Source organism: Camarhynchus parvulus, chromosome 8 (genome assembly GCF_901933205.1).
Source record: "Camarhynchus parvulus chromosome 8, STF_HiC, whole genome shotgun sequence".
NCBI lineage: Eukaryota > Metazoa > Chordata > Aves > Passeriformes > Thraupidae > Camarhynchus > Camarhynchus parvulus.
In genome coordinates, this window is record NC_044578.1 from 15,368,098 (window position 1) to 15,385,465 (window position 17,368).

The following is a 17,368-nucleotide window of genomic DNA, read 5'->3' on the forward strand; positions in this document are numbered from 1 at the left end:
ATTTTTTTTTAAAGAGACTTGGCCTACTGTGAGGAACCACATTTATATATAAATGTGAATTAGGAACAATCTCATAGTTTGGGTTCACCTGGAATTGTCCTTCATTGAAAGTAAGGTTTCAACAAAAGAACGCTACTTTAACAAATGTCTTGAACATTTGCCTCACAGCATTTTTAAAGAAAAACATGCTTCTGACTACTTGGGGGTGTGTTGCTGTTCTAAATTTTTTTAGCCAGTGGTCTAGAATTCCTAGGACAGATAGGTATGACTTTTATGTTTTGCTTCCTACCACATTTTGCATGTAACTATTAAGCCTATTATTAATAGAGTAAGTTTATAAGAAAAAAAATTATCTGTCATTCAAATGTTACTCAGGATATACATGTAGAAATGAAACAGAATTTAATTTTGAAGTATTGTGGGGTTATATTTTGAAACAAAAAGAGGAACTTTTCTGCTAAGCTATAATAATAATAATAATAATAATAATAATAATAATAATAATAATAATATGGAGCAAGTCTATTTCTCTTGCATTGTGAAGCAAGAGAGAAACTTGCTGAGAGTCTCTTAGCTGAGAGTCCTTGTAAAGTTGTGTGGTAATAAGAACTTCTTTCATCAAATGAAAACTCAAATGATCGGTGACTGTAGGCAGGAAGTATCATGCCTTGGGTTTAAAACAACTTGCTTTTTTTTTCTGTTTCCTGTTACACATAATGAAGAGCCAGATACTTTATAGTGACTATAATTTCTCTTTAAACATGATCTACTGATACATATGAAATTTTTTAATAGAAATTGACAAAGCTACATGCTTGTGAAGTTCTTAATAGTTTCACTTTCATATTGCCTACACAAAGAGCTTTTGTATTGAGCTGGATTTAAATGAAGAGTGTCTCTGTGTTTTGCCTCTAATGCTTTGTGAGAAATAGAGCAATGCTACTGTCATACATCTTTAAGTGCATCAACATGACTTTCTGATTTGCATCCATTCCTTATACAAGAGTATAGCTTTTCTGCTTATTAATATCTTTTTTTTTTCTAAACAGAGTTTGGGAATGGAGTATTCTTTTACCTTTTAACCTGTTTCGGAAGCCAATAGCATCTCTTTGTCTTCATAGCCTAATGCTTAGCTGTCACTTACGGCTGTTAGCTTCCTACAGGTTGGGATTTCTTCTTAGACTGGTTTCTTGCTGTCTGTTCTGTGGGCTATGATGTTGGCAGATCATTTTTAGGTTAAGTCTGACTTAAGTTTCTGTTACAAAAGAGTACTTTTTAAGTGTCATAGTTAAGTACATTTGCTGTCAAAAGAAGGCTGCATTTCAGAGCTGCATTTCTAACTGACACTGATTATGAACTGGCTAATTTCACCACTTCTAGTAGTTGATTTTGTCAGTCAGTGCTGTCACAGTTTCATAGATGTTATCTTGTACAGGATGAAACCTACCATTCTTGTAACCATCTGTGGTATTCAGATGTTTTTGTGCTGCTGGAGGGAACTCTTCAATTTGAACAGCAGCAGCCTTTATACCTCATTTGGTTAAAGATGCAGAAGATTTGGAAGAATAGCTTGTTGAAGAGTAGCTTCTTGTCTCAGCTTTTATAAATCCAAATTCAGTCAAGTTGGAACAATTGAATGATTTTAAATTACATACTGATACAAATTTGACTTTAGCATGCACCAGGCAGATGTGATTTCTGGTGTGTGATTTTTTACACAAATCTGTAGTCTCAATAGTTTGTTAATTTTATCCAGTATTAACTAGTTATATAAAACTCATTAAAATTGTTATTGCTCCAGCTGCAAGATTCATTGCTTTAATAAGAAGCTTGAAATTTGTCAGTCTTAAAAAATGATGTTGTTTACAATTTGAACCCAACTCAGTTAGGTTCCCAAGTGAAGAAAACAAAAAGACTTCTGGAACACAACAAAAACATATTTTGTGTTATCTTGGTGAACTGTTGCTCTTTTCTAGAAGGTTGAGTCCCACATAGTTGACTTTTAATGCTTTTATTTTCAATATATATGTGTGTCCTGGATTTGTCTTTTGATTTCATCTGATCTTTCTGTTATACCCTGTGGGAGTCAGAATGTGAGCTATTGCCATCAATCAGTCATTAGTCATTCACTTGGCTTACTTAAGAGCAGAAAACTTTCATAAATCATTGTCCATCTTCTTCTAGGTACCCTGGAAGTGAGGCTCATGGGCTGCCAAGATATATTGGAAAATGTCCCTGGTCGATCAAAAGCCACATCAATTACATTACCTGGTTGGAGTCCAAATGAAGCCAGATCATCTTTCATAAGCAGACCCAGTAAAAGTAAAAGTGGGAGTGGTAGAAACCTTCTGAAAACTGATGACTTGTCCAGTTCAGTATACCCTTACTTCTCTTATTTTTATGCATTATCTTTTATTTAAATTTTCATGGGCATGATATGGTCTGTAATTTAAAATATTAAATTGATTCAAAGCTTTAAACTTTAAATATTTCTTTACTTGTTAAGCTGTTAACAAAAGCACAACCACACTATTATGCCCATAAGAACCAATTAAATATGAGATTACATTTCTAAGGGAAACTTACTGGAGATTTTTTTTTTTTTTGTGGAAAATCCTCTTAAAGATTTAAGCTGAGTTTGTGTACTTTACTTACAGATGAAGTCTGTGCTGTACTGAAGCTGGATAACACTGTGGTTGGTCAAACTAGCTGGAAACCGATTTCCAATCAGTCATGGGATCAGAAATTTACACTGGAACTAGACAGGGTAAAAATGTGGCCCGATTTCCTCAACAGCTGTACCTGATTCTTGTATTAATTTCATCTTGCTTTTTTCCCCTGTTGCTGTCATTATATTCAAATTCCGTAAGTGCAGCATTCCCATCTTTACTAGAAAGAGCTCCCTGGGCTTAAGCTGTTGTGCTGGGCCAGCATTCTCGAAATCTTACCTTTTCTGACTTACAAACTGATGTAATATTTTTGCCAAGATCTAACCCTTAGTGGGTTTTCAAAGATGGGAGATGGGAGAGATTGTGCTTACTTTTTTATTTGGATCATCAGCTTTTAATTATTTATCAGTAAAGTGTGATATCAGATCAGTTTGGATGTTTTGGTAAAACTAATCATAGAATTTTTAGTGTTTTTATAGAAGTGTTCTCATGTAAAGCTGGTCAGTTCTTCAGGAATAATAAATTCATTACTTGTTCATTCTTATAACTTTAAATGTTACTTAGAGGGCACAAGTATTGAGTTGCTACTTTTGATGTAGAATTTATGTTATATAGATTTAACCAAGTATTTTTTTAGATACCTGATAGTCCTAGTATTTTAAGGTATAAGTCTTATTTTTTTTCTGTAAATTAAACTATATTTTAGGAGCTTAAATTACCTCCAGTACACATTTACTCCAATACATGCTTCTCACATGAGAAAAAATAACAGCCACTTTCCTGGTTTTTTGCTTTTTCCCCACCAAGCCCCAGTCCAGATTCCCTCCATCTAGGAAGGAAGCAATTTTAGACTTGCAAGTAGAGAAATTCAGGTTACAGTCAGGAGTAGTGCAGAAAAAAAAAAAACAACCAAGCAGCTGTGGAGCCCTGAAGCCTCAATTATTTTCAGATTAAGACTTGAACTACTCAGCATAGTAGCTGCTCCTGCCAGCCTCATATGTGTTGTGGGCTCTATTTAAGAACTCAGGTTTTGGTGCCAGAAAAGGACTTTGCTTCTGCTGTTCCTGGCCACATATCCTGAGACGGGCTCAGAAGGTCAGAGCTTGGTGCCAGTGACACCAAGGTGTTGGTTCAATCCCCGTATGGGTCATTCACTTAAGAGCTGGACTTGATGATCCATGCAGGTCCCTTCCAACTCAGAATATTCTGTGAATCCTTCTGTGCTTGAAATGCACAATCCAAGCCCCGTTACTCTTTAATCTGGTGCTTCTTGACTTTTACCTCTTTTAAAACCTATCATAGCTATGGTAGACAGTAAAATGATGTATCATGATGGAATTGAATTAGTAACATGCGATGGTGCGGTTACATTGCAGGATTCATGTGTATTGCAGGATTCTTCTTTTGGGACAGGTTTTTGTAACACACATATATGACACTCTATGTAAATCACATCAGCAAGATAGAGCAGTAGTTCCTGGTAGTTTAAAGTTTTTGGCCCCTCTTTACAACCATATTACAAAAGGTGTATACATTTCTAGAGATAGTCTATAAGGTTTTGCATCATCATGGATATCCAGGTACGAAAATGTTTGCAGGCATCAAATGAAGTTGGTACTTTTAAAAAATACAGAAACTACCAAAATTGAGGTTTCTAAGCATAAGTTAAGCTTTGTTGTCAGAGCTTGAGCTAAAACATCTTGAACAACTGACCCAAAAAGTCTGTTTACTGTGGCTCTCTGCTTCTACTCTCAGGGAAAATTTTACATCTGTGCTTTTATTTGTACACTGGAGATCTCATCTGAACTGAGGTGAAATGCTGTGATCATCAGAGCTTCAGTCTGACTGGTTAGCCCTGACAGCCTTTTAAAATAACAGCTCTGCATCTTGATCCTTGAGTTCCTTGATCTTAAAATTGTACCGTGGTAACTCTTGCAGAACAATTACTAATAAGTGATTTCCTGTGTCTGTGTTTCCTGTCATAGTCACGTGAATTAGAAATCTCAGTCTATTGGCGTGACTGGAGATCTTTGTGTGCAGTAAAGTTTCTGAGGTTGGAAGATTTCCTGGATAACCAACGGCATGGCATGTGTCTCTATCTCGAACCCCAGGGCACTCTGTTTGCAGAGGTAAGAATGTTTCTTTGAAGCACTTGAACATACTCAAAAGTATTACATGGCAGAATAGTTTAACGAGTTTTCCTTGAACTTTTAAGAATGCATTTTGTTCTGAAACTTGAACTATAACACACGTTTTTTGAACTGCAGGTTACGTTTTTTAATCCGGTTATTGAAAGAAGACCAAAACTCCAGAGGCAGAAGAAAATTTTTTCGAAACAGCAAGGTGATTCTTTCATTTAAACATGTAAAGCTTAAAACTGGTGTAGATCTATGAAATTTTTTATACAGAGGTCTAATGTTTGCCTGCAAATAATACTGTTGATAATGAAGGATTTGGCATTGCATTTAGAAATCTTTTGTATTCGAATTCCTTATTATGCATTAGCATTTAATTGTGATTAATTAGAAATTGCAAAGGAAAATTACAAATTTTGTTTGTTTTTCATAAACTATAAATTAATTAATACGGGATTTTTTAATTATTGGTTTTGGTAATGAGTAAAGGAATTACTTGCATTCTGTTTTCTTTTTTCACAATATCTATAGGCAAAACATTTCTCCGAGCTCCTCAGATGAATATTAATATTGCCACTTGGGGAAGGCTGGTGAGAAGAGCTATTCCTACAGTGAATCACTCTGGCACCTTCAGCCCCCAAGCAGCAGTGCCTGCCACAGGACAAGTGGTGGATGCCCAGCTCGCTGAACTGACCCTGCCAGCCGGGTAGGTCACCTCTGCAGCTCTGCAGTACCCCTGAGTGCAGGAGGGAGCACTGAGAGGCTTCTGCCCTCGTGTACAGAATGTATGCACAGTCTGGTTATCCTGAAAGGCTGCACACCTTTCCTTCTTTTTGTTTTGGAGAACTATTCTGTAGTGTAGCTAGATCCAGACACACAATGTTTGGTTTAGGAGAAATCTACAAGTGTTAAAATAGTCTTTACTACTGAGGAGTTATTTATTTTCTTGCCAGTGACTCTCCTGTAGCCAAATTGGACTTTGAACTTGAGCCTGAGCCTCCACCTGCTCCACCCCGTGCATCTTCCCTTGCGGAAATATGTGAATCTTCCTCTGAGATAAAGGCTCCTGATGTGCCTTCTCAGGCAAGTAATTTTTAAGAATCTTGGGTTATACAGTTTAACATGGTTGTAGTATGGCATCTTTATGATGGATTTCTGCCTTTATAAATCAGCACATGCTCTCTTAACTTCCACACACAGAATTGTGTCAGTAGAATGCTCCGATTGCTCTTGGTGGCAGACTGCTTCTGTGGTTCGTGTGTTTCACACTCCATGTTCCACCACAGAAAAAAGCCAGAGCTCCAAAACTATTACAGTATTCAGGATAAAATGGTTTTATTAAGAGAGAGCAAAATTACTGCAGCAGTAGGTTTCATCAGTCTGCTAAATTCTTACTTAGCTGTATCATCTGGAAATTTGTCATTTTAGCATAGGCAATGGGTGTATTAAGAATTTCATGTGCTTTTAGTAAAATTTCTACATTCATTTGCCTTCACAATCAGTTTTAAATTTTCAGGTTTCTTGTTCTTCACAGGATGAAGTAGCAACTTTTGATTTTGAAAATGGCAGAAATAGTATTGTTCCAAAACTCCAGCCTGAAATAATCTGTGAGTCTGATGTTCCCCATTCAGACATGAAATACACCAACACCAGAGAGTCTGAAGATAGAAGGTAAAAAAGCAGTGGTTTTCCTGTTTTGATCTGAATAATATTTCTTAAAGCTAACAAACTAGAAACTTTGTGACCAATTTTTATTTACATAGATCACAACAAAGATTCCAGTTTAGTCTGAAGGATTTCAGATGCTGCGCTGTACTGGGCAGAGGACATTTTGGAAAGGTAAATGTCAAAAGGTTGTTTCAAGTGTCAAGGCTTTATCAAAATGTAGATATAGCTCTTAAAGTTATCTCCTCTGTTTTAGGTGTTGTTGGCAGAATACAAAAACACAAACGAGATGTTTGCTATTAAAGCCTTAAAGAAAGGAGATATTGTGGCTCGTGATGAAGTGGACAGGTCAGTTTGTACAATATAAACATGTGGATTCCATAAACCAGTTGTGTGCTCTGCCAGGGAGCTGCTGAATTGAGTGGAAGAGCACAGTCAGTTGTCATCTCCCTGCATAGCTGGCTGCTGTAGATGTGTATTCTTCTTCTGGGGCAAGCAGGGAGCAGAGTAACCCCTGGTTTGTTTTAGTGCCCTTCTTATGCCTGAACTACAGCTCTGACTTAAGCTGATCCTGTTTTTGATTTTCAGGTACTCTTGCAAGTATTTAATCTAATTACTTCCAATTACTTCCATCACATTTGGGGTAACAGTGACTGTTTGCTTTACTGGCAGAACCTGTGTTGCTATTTCTGAACCTCTAACATACCGGCATGCTCTGTCCATCATATTTTCCTTTTGTGTACTGTTGGGTGTTTTTCATCTTTTTGACCCAAAACTCAGATTCTGCTTTTTCTGGGCTTTTTATTTGCTTGGATGTGAAAGAGCCATTACAAAATTGTTTGGTTTTAGTGCAAGAAGGTGTTTTTACAGTTGCTTAAGAGTGACTGTGTTCACTTGCAGGAAGAAGGATAGCTCTATTAACAAAAACCTACAACTTAAACAACTGGTTTAAGGAGAAATAACCAGGAAATACTATAGATAGATATCTGTAATACTGTCACTGGATTTCCACTTTACATCTTGTAAATGATTAAAATAAAAATGGATTGAAATGAATGTCACATGATAGCAGTGCATAGTTAATGCAATCCAAGTATTTGGAAGGAAAATTGTCAGCATGATTTTCATGGACTGCTAGGTTTCCTCTTTTCATTGGGAAAGCTAAATATAAATTCCTTAAATCCTGATATTAAAATCTCTCTGTTGAACAAAACAAAAAAAGTTCTTATCCTAAGGAATAGAGCAAAAACCATAAAGTATAAAATACCAATAATTTCTGAGAATTGAAAAACTGTTGTTCAGCACTGAGCTTTATTCCTGATTTTGTTTGCAGCTTGATGTGTGAAAAGCGAATATTTGAAACTGTGAATAGTGTAAGACATCCCTTCTTGGTGAACCTTTTTGCTTGTTTCCAAACCAAAGATCACGTGTGCTTTGTAATGGAATATGCTGCTGGTGGGGACCTGATGATGCACATTCACACTGATGTCTTCTCTGAGCCCAGAGCAGTGTGAGTATCCCTCCCTTCCTGTGGCATTAAGGGAAGGGCGCTTTGCTCAGTGGATAAGAACTAAGGGCTTTATCACCACATGCCACCACATTATGCCACTTCAGTAAATGCTGCTTAAGGGTTGGAGATTCTAACTGATTTTGTTGTTAGAAGATGACATGCAGGTTTAATGTGCCTGAATCTACACTGAATTCTACACTGAAAATCTATACGCAAGTATTTGGTTTTTATAATACTTTTTTTAGGATCACATTCAAAATGTGAATGAAGAGTTAAAATAGTAGACAAAGCTAAAAAAGGAAAGAATAAGCCGATTTAGAAAACTCAATGCTATAGCAGTGAACACTACAGAAAATTTATCCTCCAGCCCAAGCAAACATGCCACAGTTTGAAAGCTGCAAGTTTAAGTGTTCTTGCCATCTGGCTTTAAAACTCTGGCCTTGTAAAACTAATCTGTACCCAAAAAACCAATTGGTAATCTTCAAAGGATGGTTCATAAAAAATCAATAATAATGGACTTCACATTCTGAAAAGCAAGACAAAATTCCATTGAAATTTTAACTTTAACTTTTTCAACAGATTTTATGCTGCGTGTGTGGTTCTTGGACTTCAGTATTTACATGAGCACAAAATAGTGTACAGGTAAGTAGTCATTTCCAGCAGATCAATTTCAGCTGTTCTGAACAGTACTAAAGAAACACATCAGTGATGCAACTTTGTTCTCAAATGTTCATTTAGAGATTTGAAGTTGGATAACTTATTGCTGGACACAGAAGGCTTTGTGAAAATTGCTGACTTTGGTCTTTGCAAAGAAGGTAATAGCCCTTAAGTTTTCTTTCTAGGAGAATTCCATAGTCTGTCCTATTCTTGACTGTTCCTTGAGAGTTTTGGACTACCAGATGTGCATAGGATCTATTTACCATGTGTCATTTGAAGGAAAAAAAAATACTCCTCTGATTGTACAAATGTGGAGATAGGAAGTTCCTTAGTAGGGACATACCAGGAGCATGTGAGCATTGCCCTGTTCTTTTAATTTATTTATTGTCAGTGTGAGCATCACCTATTCTGACTCTTACTTCATCACCTAGCTGCTTGTTAACAAGGCACACTGCACATTTTACGAGTAGGAAAAGCATTAGGTGGTTTCCTCATTCTAAACATCTTGACACCGCACAACAAAATCAAGTGCCATTATAATCCATCCTGAGTTCTTGCTTTTTTTACAAATGGACTATCTATTTTTTAGCTCAAAAACAGTTGCAACTCTGAGTATTTGGAAATGTGATTCTGTGTGTGATTCTTAGGAAAATGATATGCAAAGTATACTACAGCTAAAATTGAGAGATTGTCCCAGAAGGGAAGCCTAGAAAGTTACTTTCAAGCAGCTCACTACTGGCAAATACCAAATAGAGGTAGTTATTACAATGTTTTTCTAAAAATCCATTGTGTGGGCAAAGATCCTTTTTCAGTTTTTCTAGCCTGTCTTCCATATATTTTCCTTTAAGGTGCCTAAGAGGGAATTGGGTAAACTCAGTAGGTCTTCGGACAGGAGTGCCAGAGCAAGTCCTGTGACTAGCTACAAATAAGTTCCGTAAATGACAAAACAAAATGTGAAGAAAAGTTCTTTCCTTTACTGACTACTACAATTAATGGTTTTCCCAAGTTTTCTGTAGCAGCTCCCCTTGTCATGTTACATCAGGCCTGGTGGTGCTGATGTCCCAAACTGTGCCCCTCTGGCAAATCCACAGGGCTTATTTTGCTCCACGTTCTTTCACTACACTCCATATTTTTCTCTACTATATGTAATTTGCACTGCACAAGCATCCAGAGGGGCACGTTTGGCTCAACTAGTGTGTACTGCATTTTCTTGTGCTAACTGGTAGAAACGGAGCATAAGATTGTATCTTTCCAAACAAAGATAACTGGGTAACAGAGGTGTAACTGGAACCTTAATCTGGCTCATTGCATATAGCGAGGGATAGAAAACTTGAATGGAAGCACATGTGAAACAGGCATGGGGAGGAAGACGGAGGGAATGTTTTATCTCATTGGCCTGAGCCTTCAGGTCACAGGCCTTGGATCTACAGTATCAGTTGAAGTTGCTCTGTAGAGAGGTTCTGCTTGGAGGAACAGGTTGTGGAATGGCAGAAAATACTGCTTGCTTTTCATTATCTGTAACTTTCAGGAATGGGATTTGGAGACAGAACAAGCACATTCTGTGGCACACCGGAATTTCTGGCTCCAGAGGTGCTGACAGAAACCTCCTATACAAGAGCTGTAGACTGGTGGGGTCTTGGTGTTCTTATCTATGAGATGCTGGTGGGTGAGGTAAGTTCTAGTAAGGTACAGTGGAGTCATAAAAAGCAATCTTCAAAGGTTACAAACCTCAAGATACCAGCCTGTTAACATTTCATATACCCTACCTGCCACAGTATCGGTATTCATCATACAGCATGCATAGGCATACCCAGCTTTACAGTGAGCATCTTAATGTGAGTCATCAAGAAAAAGAAGTGTGAAATACTGAGCAGCTACTCACCTGATATTGGCTGCTGTAACACTGGAGAAGTTGGCAAGTCATGTCTGGAGCTTGAATTTTCAGCAATTGTAGAAGCCAACATGTTGTAACAGATTTTTGCTTTACTCTATTTTTAATTACATCATTATGTCCTAAATTAAATTCCAGTAATGGTAGTGTCTCTAAGAGTACAGTACATCTGTACATACAGTTTGGGGGAGCTAGGTTTCCAGGACACATCTGTTACCAAATCTAGATGTGCACAGCAATATCGGTCTTCTGCTTTCAAATGCTTTTGGGAAAAAATAAACTTCTTAACTCTTCTAGCGTGAATGAAAGTGAACTTCAACACATAAAACTGGATAGCAATGAAAGATTATGCCAAACACACTAAAATATAAAGCCTCAGTTCCATGTAAATGAGCTGGTATAAATAAATCACTGTTGAGAAGTTTATTTGCCATTGCATATACTGCTCTATCTTCTGGTCCATTTTGTAACAGTATCTCCCAGGGGCACAGTGATAGCGCACATGCTGAAAACTCATAATTTTGTTCTTTTTCAAAAAAAGATGGTCATTCAAATTACTTTCACTTCCTTTCAGGTAAAAAAGGACAAAAAGCTTGTACGGTATCACCTACATCTGTCAGGCCACTTCAAAACAGTTTGAAAACACTTGAGCTGCAACATGCTAAGATTTTACTAAAACAAATTCGTCATGCCCATGCTATTTGTGAATGGTAGCTACCCCAAAGAAGAGCTGATAGATAATTTCCATGTACACCCACCCTGAGTTCAAAGAAGATCCCAGTTTTAGGTGTTTCTACATCTAAAAGCACAGTCATGTATCTGTTTCTGGGAAGGAAGACTTCATTTCAGGGTGTCTAATTCCAAATATTCAGCTAAGCTTATGTTGTTTTCAATTGTGATTTTAAGCCTGTTTATAGTGGGGGTTTTTTTGCTTTCATTATAGTCTCCCTTCCCTGGAGATGATGAGGAAGAGGTGTTTGACAGCATTGTAAATGATGAAGTAAGATATCCACGATTTCTGTCTACAGAAGCCATCTCAATAATGAGACGGGTAAGAACATTTTACTAATTATTACAGTATGTCCCTCTTGTCCTGTTTCCAACAATTACTTTTGTGAGGAACAAAATAGATTAGGAACCTGCACTTCGTGGTTTTTTTGACAATTGCTTCATTTATGCTCTGCCTGTCACCTTAAATGAAAATAGTCTATGCCATTCCACATTATTAGGAGCAAGTTTTTCTTTTGAAAGTGTGAAACACTTAAGGCTCCATTTTCTCTCTGAACTAAGTTTCCTAGTTTTACCTAACTAGAGTGGTTCAGCTCTTTTCCTAGCCAAACACTGCTGCATTGACCTATTTGGTGGATTAGCATTGTCACATGAATATTTTAATTCAAAGACTTCTAAATCTTTTTGGTTTCATTCCAGCTGGGGCAGGGAACACTGTACACGTGGCAGCTGCAGTCCCATTCTTGGCAAGGAACAGCTGATTTTGGTTATGGTTGTTGTTAGTGCTATTCCTTAATGAGATGCATCTGCTTATCAAAAGAAGGCAGCTGAACCTAAGTTAGCACCTTATCACAACTGATAGAAAGGCAGTATTGGAGGTGGTTCCAAAGCCTTTGGAATCAGCCTCTCCACATGAATGCCTGATGCTGAGTACCAGTTTAGCATCCAATTCAGCACTGTGCTGTAGCACAGTAACTACTGTGACAAAACTATCTAAGTAATAGCATCAATATTCAGTAACTTAAAACACTTGCTTAGTCCCAGGGAGAGAGTGTTTGCCTAGAGAAAGAACACAGAATACAGATTTAAGGCAGTACCTGGGGAAGGTATTTTTGCTGTGAAAATTCATGCCAATATCCACAAGCCACACGGTGCTGCTACACTGCACCCACAATACATGTACTAGGAACTTCTTACTGGCAGTTTACTAGTTGGAGCTCTCTGCATGCTCTTTCCATCACAGAATTTCATTCACAATATACTAGACATTATTTTTTGATGGCTGCATCATGAATATCAACCCAGCCTGCTGCTGGGCCCTGCCTGGAACAGGGGGCTGCTCACAGCAGTACAGTTCACAAGGGGGAGCATCAAACCTGGGGGTAACTAGGAAACCCTTTCCTTTGGCTGAATGTATGAAGCAGCTTGAACCCTCTCCTGGTAAATCAACTGCTGTGAGGGAGCGGAGCACTGAGACAGCAGGGTAATTAATCTCTTCTCTGAGCTGAGCAAGAACCACTGGCTTATGTAAATCTGCACCCTCACCAGCAAAGAGGAATTTTGCACTCTGTGACTTGCCCCAGATCACCTCCAGTACCAAGACATGGCAGCACAGCTCTGCTGGGAGACAGATGAGTCTGCTCTGGTACTGGTGCTGGCGTAGCTGCTGCTGAAACTGTGCTGGCAGGCTGAAAGAGCACTGCTAACAGCTAAAAGCTTTGTCTGTCCATTCTTTCAAGGGGAAAGGACTACCCACAGGTCAGGCAGTATGGCTTTACTGTCCACCTTATCTTGGTGTTGGCTGTTACACAGTAACATTCATCCTTCCTCCTTCCTTTCCCTCCCCCTGAATTTCCCCACTGAAACTCTGCATGTTTTGTCAGCTGCTAAGAAGAAATCCAGAGCGGCGTCTTGGGGCTGGAGAGAAAGATGCTGAGGATGTGAAAAAGCATCACTTTTTCAGGGTGAGTACAAACCAGCATTATTTCTAAGAACCCAAAGGAGTAGAGATGGGAAACTAAACATCAGTTCATTTATTTTACAGCAAATAGATTGGCATGCTTTACTGGCCAAGAAAGTCAAGCCTCCTTTCGTCCCTACCATTAGAGGAAGAGAAGATGTCAGTAATTTTGATGATGAATTTACCTCTGAAGCACCTATCCTCACTCCACCTCGGGAACCAAGGATACTTTCAGAAGAAGAGCAGGAAATGTTCAGAGATTTTGATTACATTGCTGATTGGTGTTAACTTCCACACACTGTGAAGCCCCAGCTGAACTGGCTCACAAGAATGCCTCTCTCTGAAGAATACTGACCCTTCAATTGCTTCCTGTGCCACCTGCAGCTTCTGGGTTTTTTTAAATCACATGAAGATCCTTTTAAGTACTGTTTTAACACTCTTTTGAAGAGTGGCCTCTTTGTATATTGTTTTTTATCTGAGCACTGGAAAGCAGGTCTATGGCGTTCCTAAGCTGAGTTGGTGAACCCAGGCTGTGTTGAACTTCCCACACATGGGCGCACGTGGATCTGTACAGTTCCTCTCACTCTTCCACAGCAGATAATACCGCTTTTTAAAGTATCTGCCTTACGTGGGAAATGCAGACTTTAGCTAGGTAATCTCCACTCAGCCACACTGAAGTAAGTTGGGATACTGGTGACACTCACACAGAACCTGGTTCTAGTCAGAGAAGGCAAATGATTTCAGCTAAACATTGTGCAGTCTTTAAAACTACACATTTTTACGTACACCTTCATCTTGTGTTCTTAAAATAATGCTATTGAGAACAGATATGCCTTGTTTTGTAAATTTTCTATGGTATTTATTAGGAAAAATGTTAAACACCTTGCCTTTGAGATAACAACTGTGTAAGTGCTTCCATTACAAAGAAAAACCCAGAAAAATCCGGAGAGTTTACCAAAGTCACTTGCCAAACAGTTTTGCCTTCAAGCTCCTTGAGCGTGGCTTAAGGCTCTGGTTGGGATGAGGAATGTAAGGAGGACGCTGCTCAGTGTAACCCCAGAGTGGAGCAGCTGCAAGGCCCAGGCCCAGCTCCTTCCACACTCACCTCGAGCCTTTCCCACAGCCCGAGGGGGCAGAGAAGTTCCCAGTCCGTATCTAACCCCCTCCATCCTCCTCTGTCTGCTGTACAGTATCATATCACTTAGGAAAAGTAAGCGTTTTCAATGTATACATGCTGTGAACATGTATATTTGGAAGTTGTAATGTATTCTTACCTCCAGGCAAGTAATTTAACTGTACCACTTCACCGATGTTGCGTAGTGGCCAAGTGAACAAAAAAATGTATCCATGTAGGCCACTGAGCTCCAGCCCCTGGATTGGCAGTTACTGAGGGTAAAAAGCAATATGTTGTAATAGAATGTATAAATATTTTTGATAAAAACAGTGTATATTTTATAAACCCCTTAACACTAAAAGCTGTACCTCAAAAGTTGAAAAGTAATTTAGACCAGACACTGTGTGTGTATTGTAAACCAAGACCTATTTTTGGCATCTGCTGTTCTGTGGGCAAACATTGACTCTTGGAAAATAAATTTTCCTCCTGGTCTTTACCTCTAGCACTATTCAGCACTGTAACCTCACAGGTTCATCCTGGCCAGGAGTTTGCTGTTCATGGGCTAAGGCAGTGAGCATCGCACTCAAATGAATTTAAAACTGGTAATTTTATTAATTTAAAGAAGAAACGCAAACCACTGGAGTATGCAATGCTAAGGTGGTGGTTTAAAATCAAGATGCTGGACAGACCTGCAGGGTTAGGCAGGGGAGAGGCTTAAGGGATAAAAAAATAAAATAATCATTACTAAGTCTAAATCAGGCCAGTCCTCCAGAGGAATGGGGCAGGCACCTTCCCCACTGCTACAAATCACGTTGGAAAGAGTGAGTCAACTCCTCAGCATTCCTTGTTTCCAGGTTCTATATTGACTAGAAACAAATTATGTTCCTGTATCTAGCTGAAACCAATACTTTTGAGGTACAGTCAGCTCACCCTTTTTGGTTCCCAAATATATATATATACACAAGCATCTCACAGGGTGCTTAATACTTACAAAAGTATCTTCAAACATACCTTTTTGTAACTACATCTTGTACAGAAATCTTTTTTTAATCTAAGCAAATCACTAAAAAAAAAAAAATTAGAAAAAATTAGAGGGCAGGGTATGTTCACCCAGTTAAGCTGAAAAAAGCACTAATTTTATCTCTGTAGTTTTTTAAATATTTTTAGGCAGATTAAGATTTAAACCCTAGATTGTAAATATATTTTGCTATACTTTATCTGTATGTGGCTGCTCAAGCACTTTGTAAGGAAATTAGGATATTTTAGAATGGTACACTATGCATTAAATGAAATGTGCCTTTAACAAATGTCATTCTAAGTGTTTTGCAGTCATTAATATCACAAATTAAAGGTCTAAATAGAGTAATTTGTAAATTGTGTCGCAAACATGATTTTGCTGTTCCTTGAAGTGGCTGGTCATGTCTTCCCCACAGGTAACTTCAGAAAAGATCTTAACGTCAGGAGGGGACCCAGTCTCTTGGTGGTAGCTCAGTAGGCTTCCTTTTTTTTTTTTTTAAAGAACATTACAAATTGACTCTGAGCACTCTCTGGCTTGGAGCAGTCGGGACAGCTGGAGTCTGTCTGCCTGGCTCAGCATTCTCCCTCCTCCCAGGCTTCCCTGAGGCACGAGGGAGACAACTGAGCCCTGCTCCTGGGTACTGCTTCATTGCAGTCTCCTTCCTACCACCATTCCTTAGCAAGCTGTGTAACCAAATCACAATCTGTACCTACCTACCCCTCACTGAGCTCGTTCTTTGGACAGTCTAGAGGATGAAGCTTTCTTCTGAGTGCATTTAGAATAGAACTCTTTACTTTTAGGAGCCACATGGAATTTTTACGTGGCCATTTTGCCCGGAGGTGGGCACTTCACGCCTGGCTAAACAATCGTTCCAGAAAGGCCTGGCTTCAGCGTTTCAAGGATTTAATCTGAACTGCCGCTGAATTAACGCTTGAAGATGTTCCCCACACACTTGTGTGTGGGGAATCCTACCCTTCATCGTCCTGTCCTGCCTTCTCCGGGCTGGCTGCTGAGCCGCCCCCTCAGGCTCGTCCCGGCTGAGCCGAGCGCCCGGAGCCCGCCCTCAGCCTGAGGGCAGCGGCACCTCCCCCGGGCCCCGCCCCTGGGCCGGGCTGACACAGGCAGGGCAGGAGCTACTACAGGGGCCAGAGCGGCCTAGAAATTAATTCACAGCTAGGCCGTATTTTTTCCTGCTATGCTTCACATTAACTAGTATACTGCAATCAGTAGTAAATGGCCTTCAGAATATACCTGCGCCTTCAAGCAGATTCCTAGTTCTGCCTCTTTGTGCTGCACAGTTACTCCCACACCCTGGGAGATACAGGAACTGCTTATGGAACCTGCAGGGTCATGGCAGGATTGCACTTCCCTGCCTCCAGCTGCTGCACTTCAGAGCTTTGCACGGATGTATTTAAATTCCTGTCCAGGCAATCTTTGCTGTATGCAACAATTTCAACTGCAAACACTCACCCGTCACATGTCAAGTGCTCGTGCCTAATGCCTGAAAGGATTTAAGATGAGCATTATGGGCAACGTATATTTCAGTCACTTTCAACCTGCATGGCGCAGATTTAATCCACAGATCTATGCTGGAAAGCAGTACTCACAGTAAAAGCAATTTCCACCTTTGCATCCCCAAGCTGTAGCAACGCATTGATGGTCAGGCCCAGCCCATTCACAGCATCTTTACTCACAGAGGATGCAGGCAGAATAGTACAGACCAAAACCAGGAATGCCCAGATAACAGAAAATGTTGCATCAAAGTCAAAGGCAATACATCAGACAAAGAATACATGCCCTGCCAACGACTGAGCGTACTCCTAACACCTGCACCAGAACCCTCCATGGCTGTAACCAACAGCTCCTGTGGTGTAACAGGACTGTACAACCTACAGAGAAAAATGTTCAGTTTCCACATTTCCAGTATCTACTGGCAGAAGAGGATTAAAGCTCAACTAGCAACCAACAGTGAGTGCCATTAGCACTGGACACAGCCTTCCCTCTGGCTGGCTTAGACCAG

General features: G+C 39.4%; 1 protein-coding gene across 2 annotated transcripts in view; it reads left to right on the top strand.

Moving 5' to 3' along the window:
* PKN2 (protein kinase N2) overlaps positions 1-17,354 on the top strand; it is a 56,731-nt gene extending 39,377 nt beyond the window's left edge. For both annotated transcript variants that reach the window (XM_030953896.1, XM_030953897.1), the window contains exons 7-22: positions 2,185-2,370; positions 2,658-2,767; positions 4,655-4,798; positions 4,937-5,012; positions 5,336-5,510; positions 5,758-5,887; positions 6,339-6,475; positions 6,568-6,643; positions 6,726-6,817; positions 7,803-7,979; positions 8,559-8,621; positions 8,718-8,794; positions 10,165-10,307; positions 11,471-11,578; positions 13,140-13,220; positions 13,301-17,354. In XM_030953896.1, coding sequence (XP_030809756.1) covers positions 2,185-2,370; positions 2,658-2,767; positions 4,655-4,798; positions 4,937-5,012; positions 5,336-5,510; positions 5,758-5,887; positions 6,339-6,475; positions 6,568-6,643; positions 6,726-6,817; positions 7,803-7,979; positions 8,559-8,621; positions 8,718-8,794; positions 10,165-10,307; positions 11,471-11,578; positions 13,140-13,220; positions 13,301-13,504 — 1,979 coding nt within the window. In that variant the 3' untranslated portion in view covers positions 13,505-17,354. The remainder of the gene's footprint in view (positions 1-2,184; positions 2,371-2,657; positions 2,768-4,654; positions 4,799-4,936; positions 5,013-5,335; positions 5,511-5,757; positions 5,888-6,338; positions 6,476-6,567; positions 6,644-6,725; positions 6,818-7,802; positions 7,980-8,558; positions 8,622-8,717; positions 8,795-10,164; positions 10,308-11,470; positions 11,579-13,139; positions 13,221-13,300) is intronic.
* The last annotated feature ends 14 nt before the right edge of the window (positions 17,355-17,368 follow it).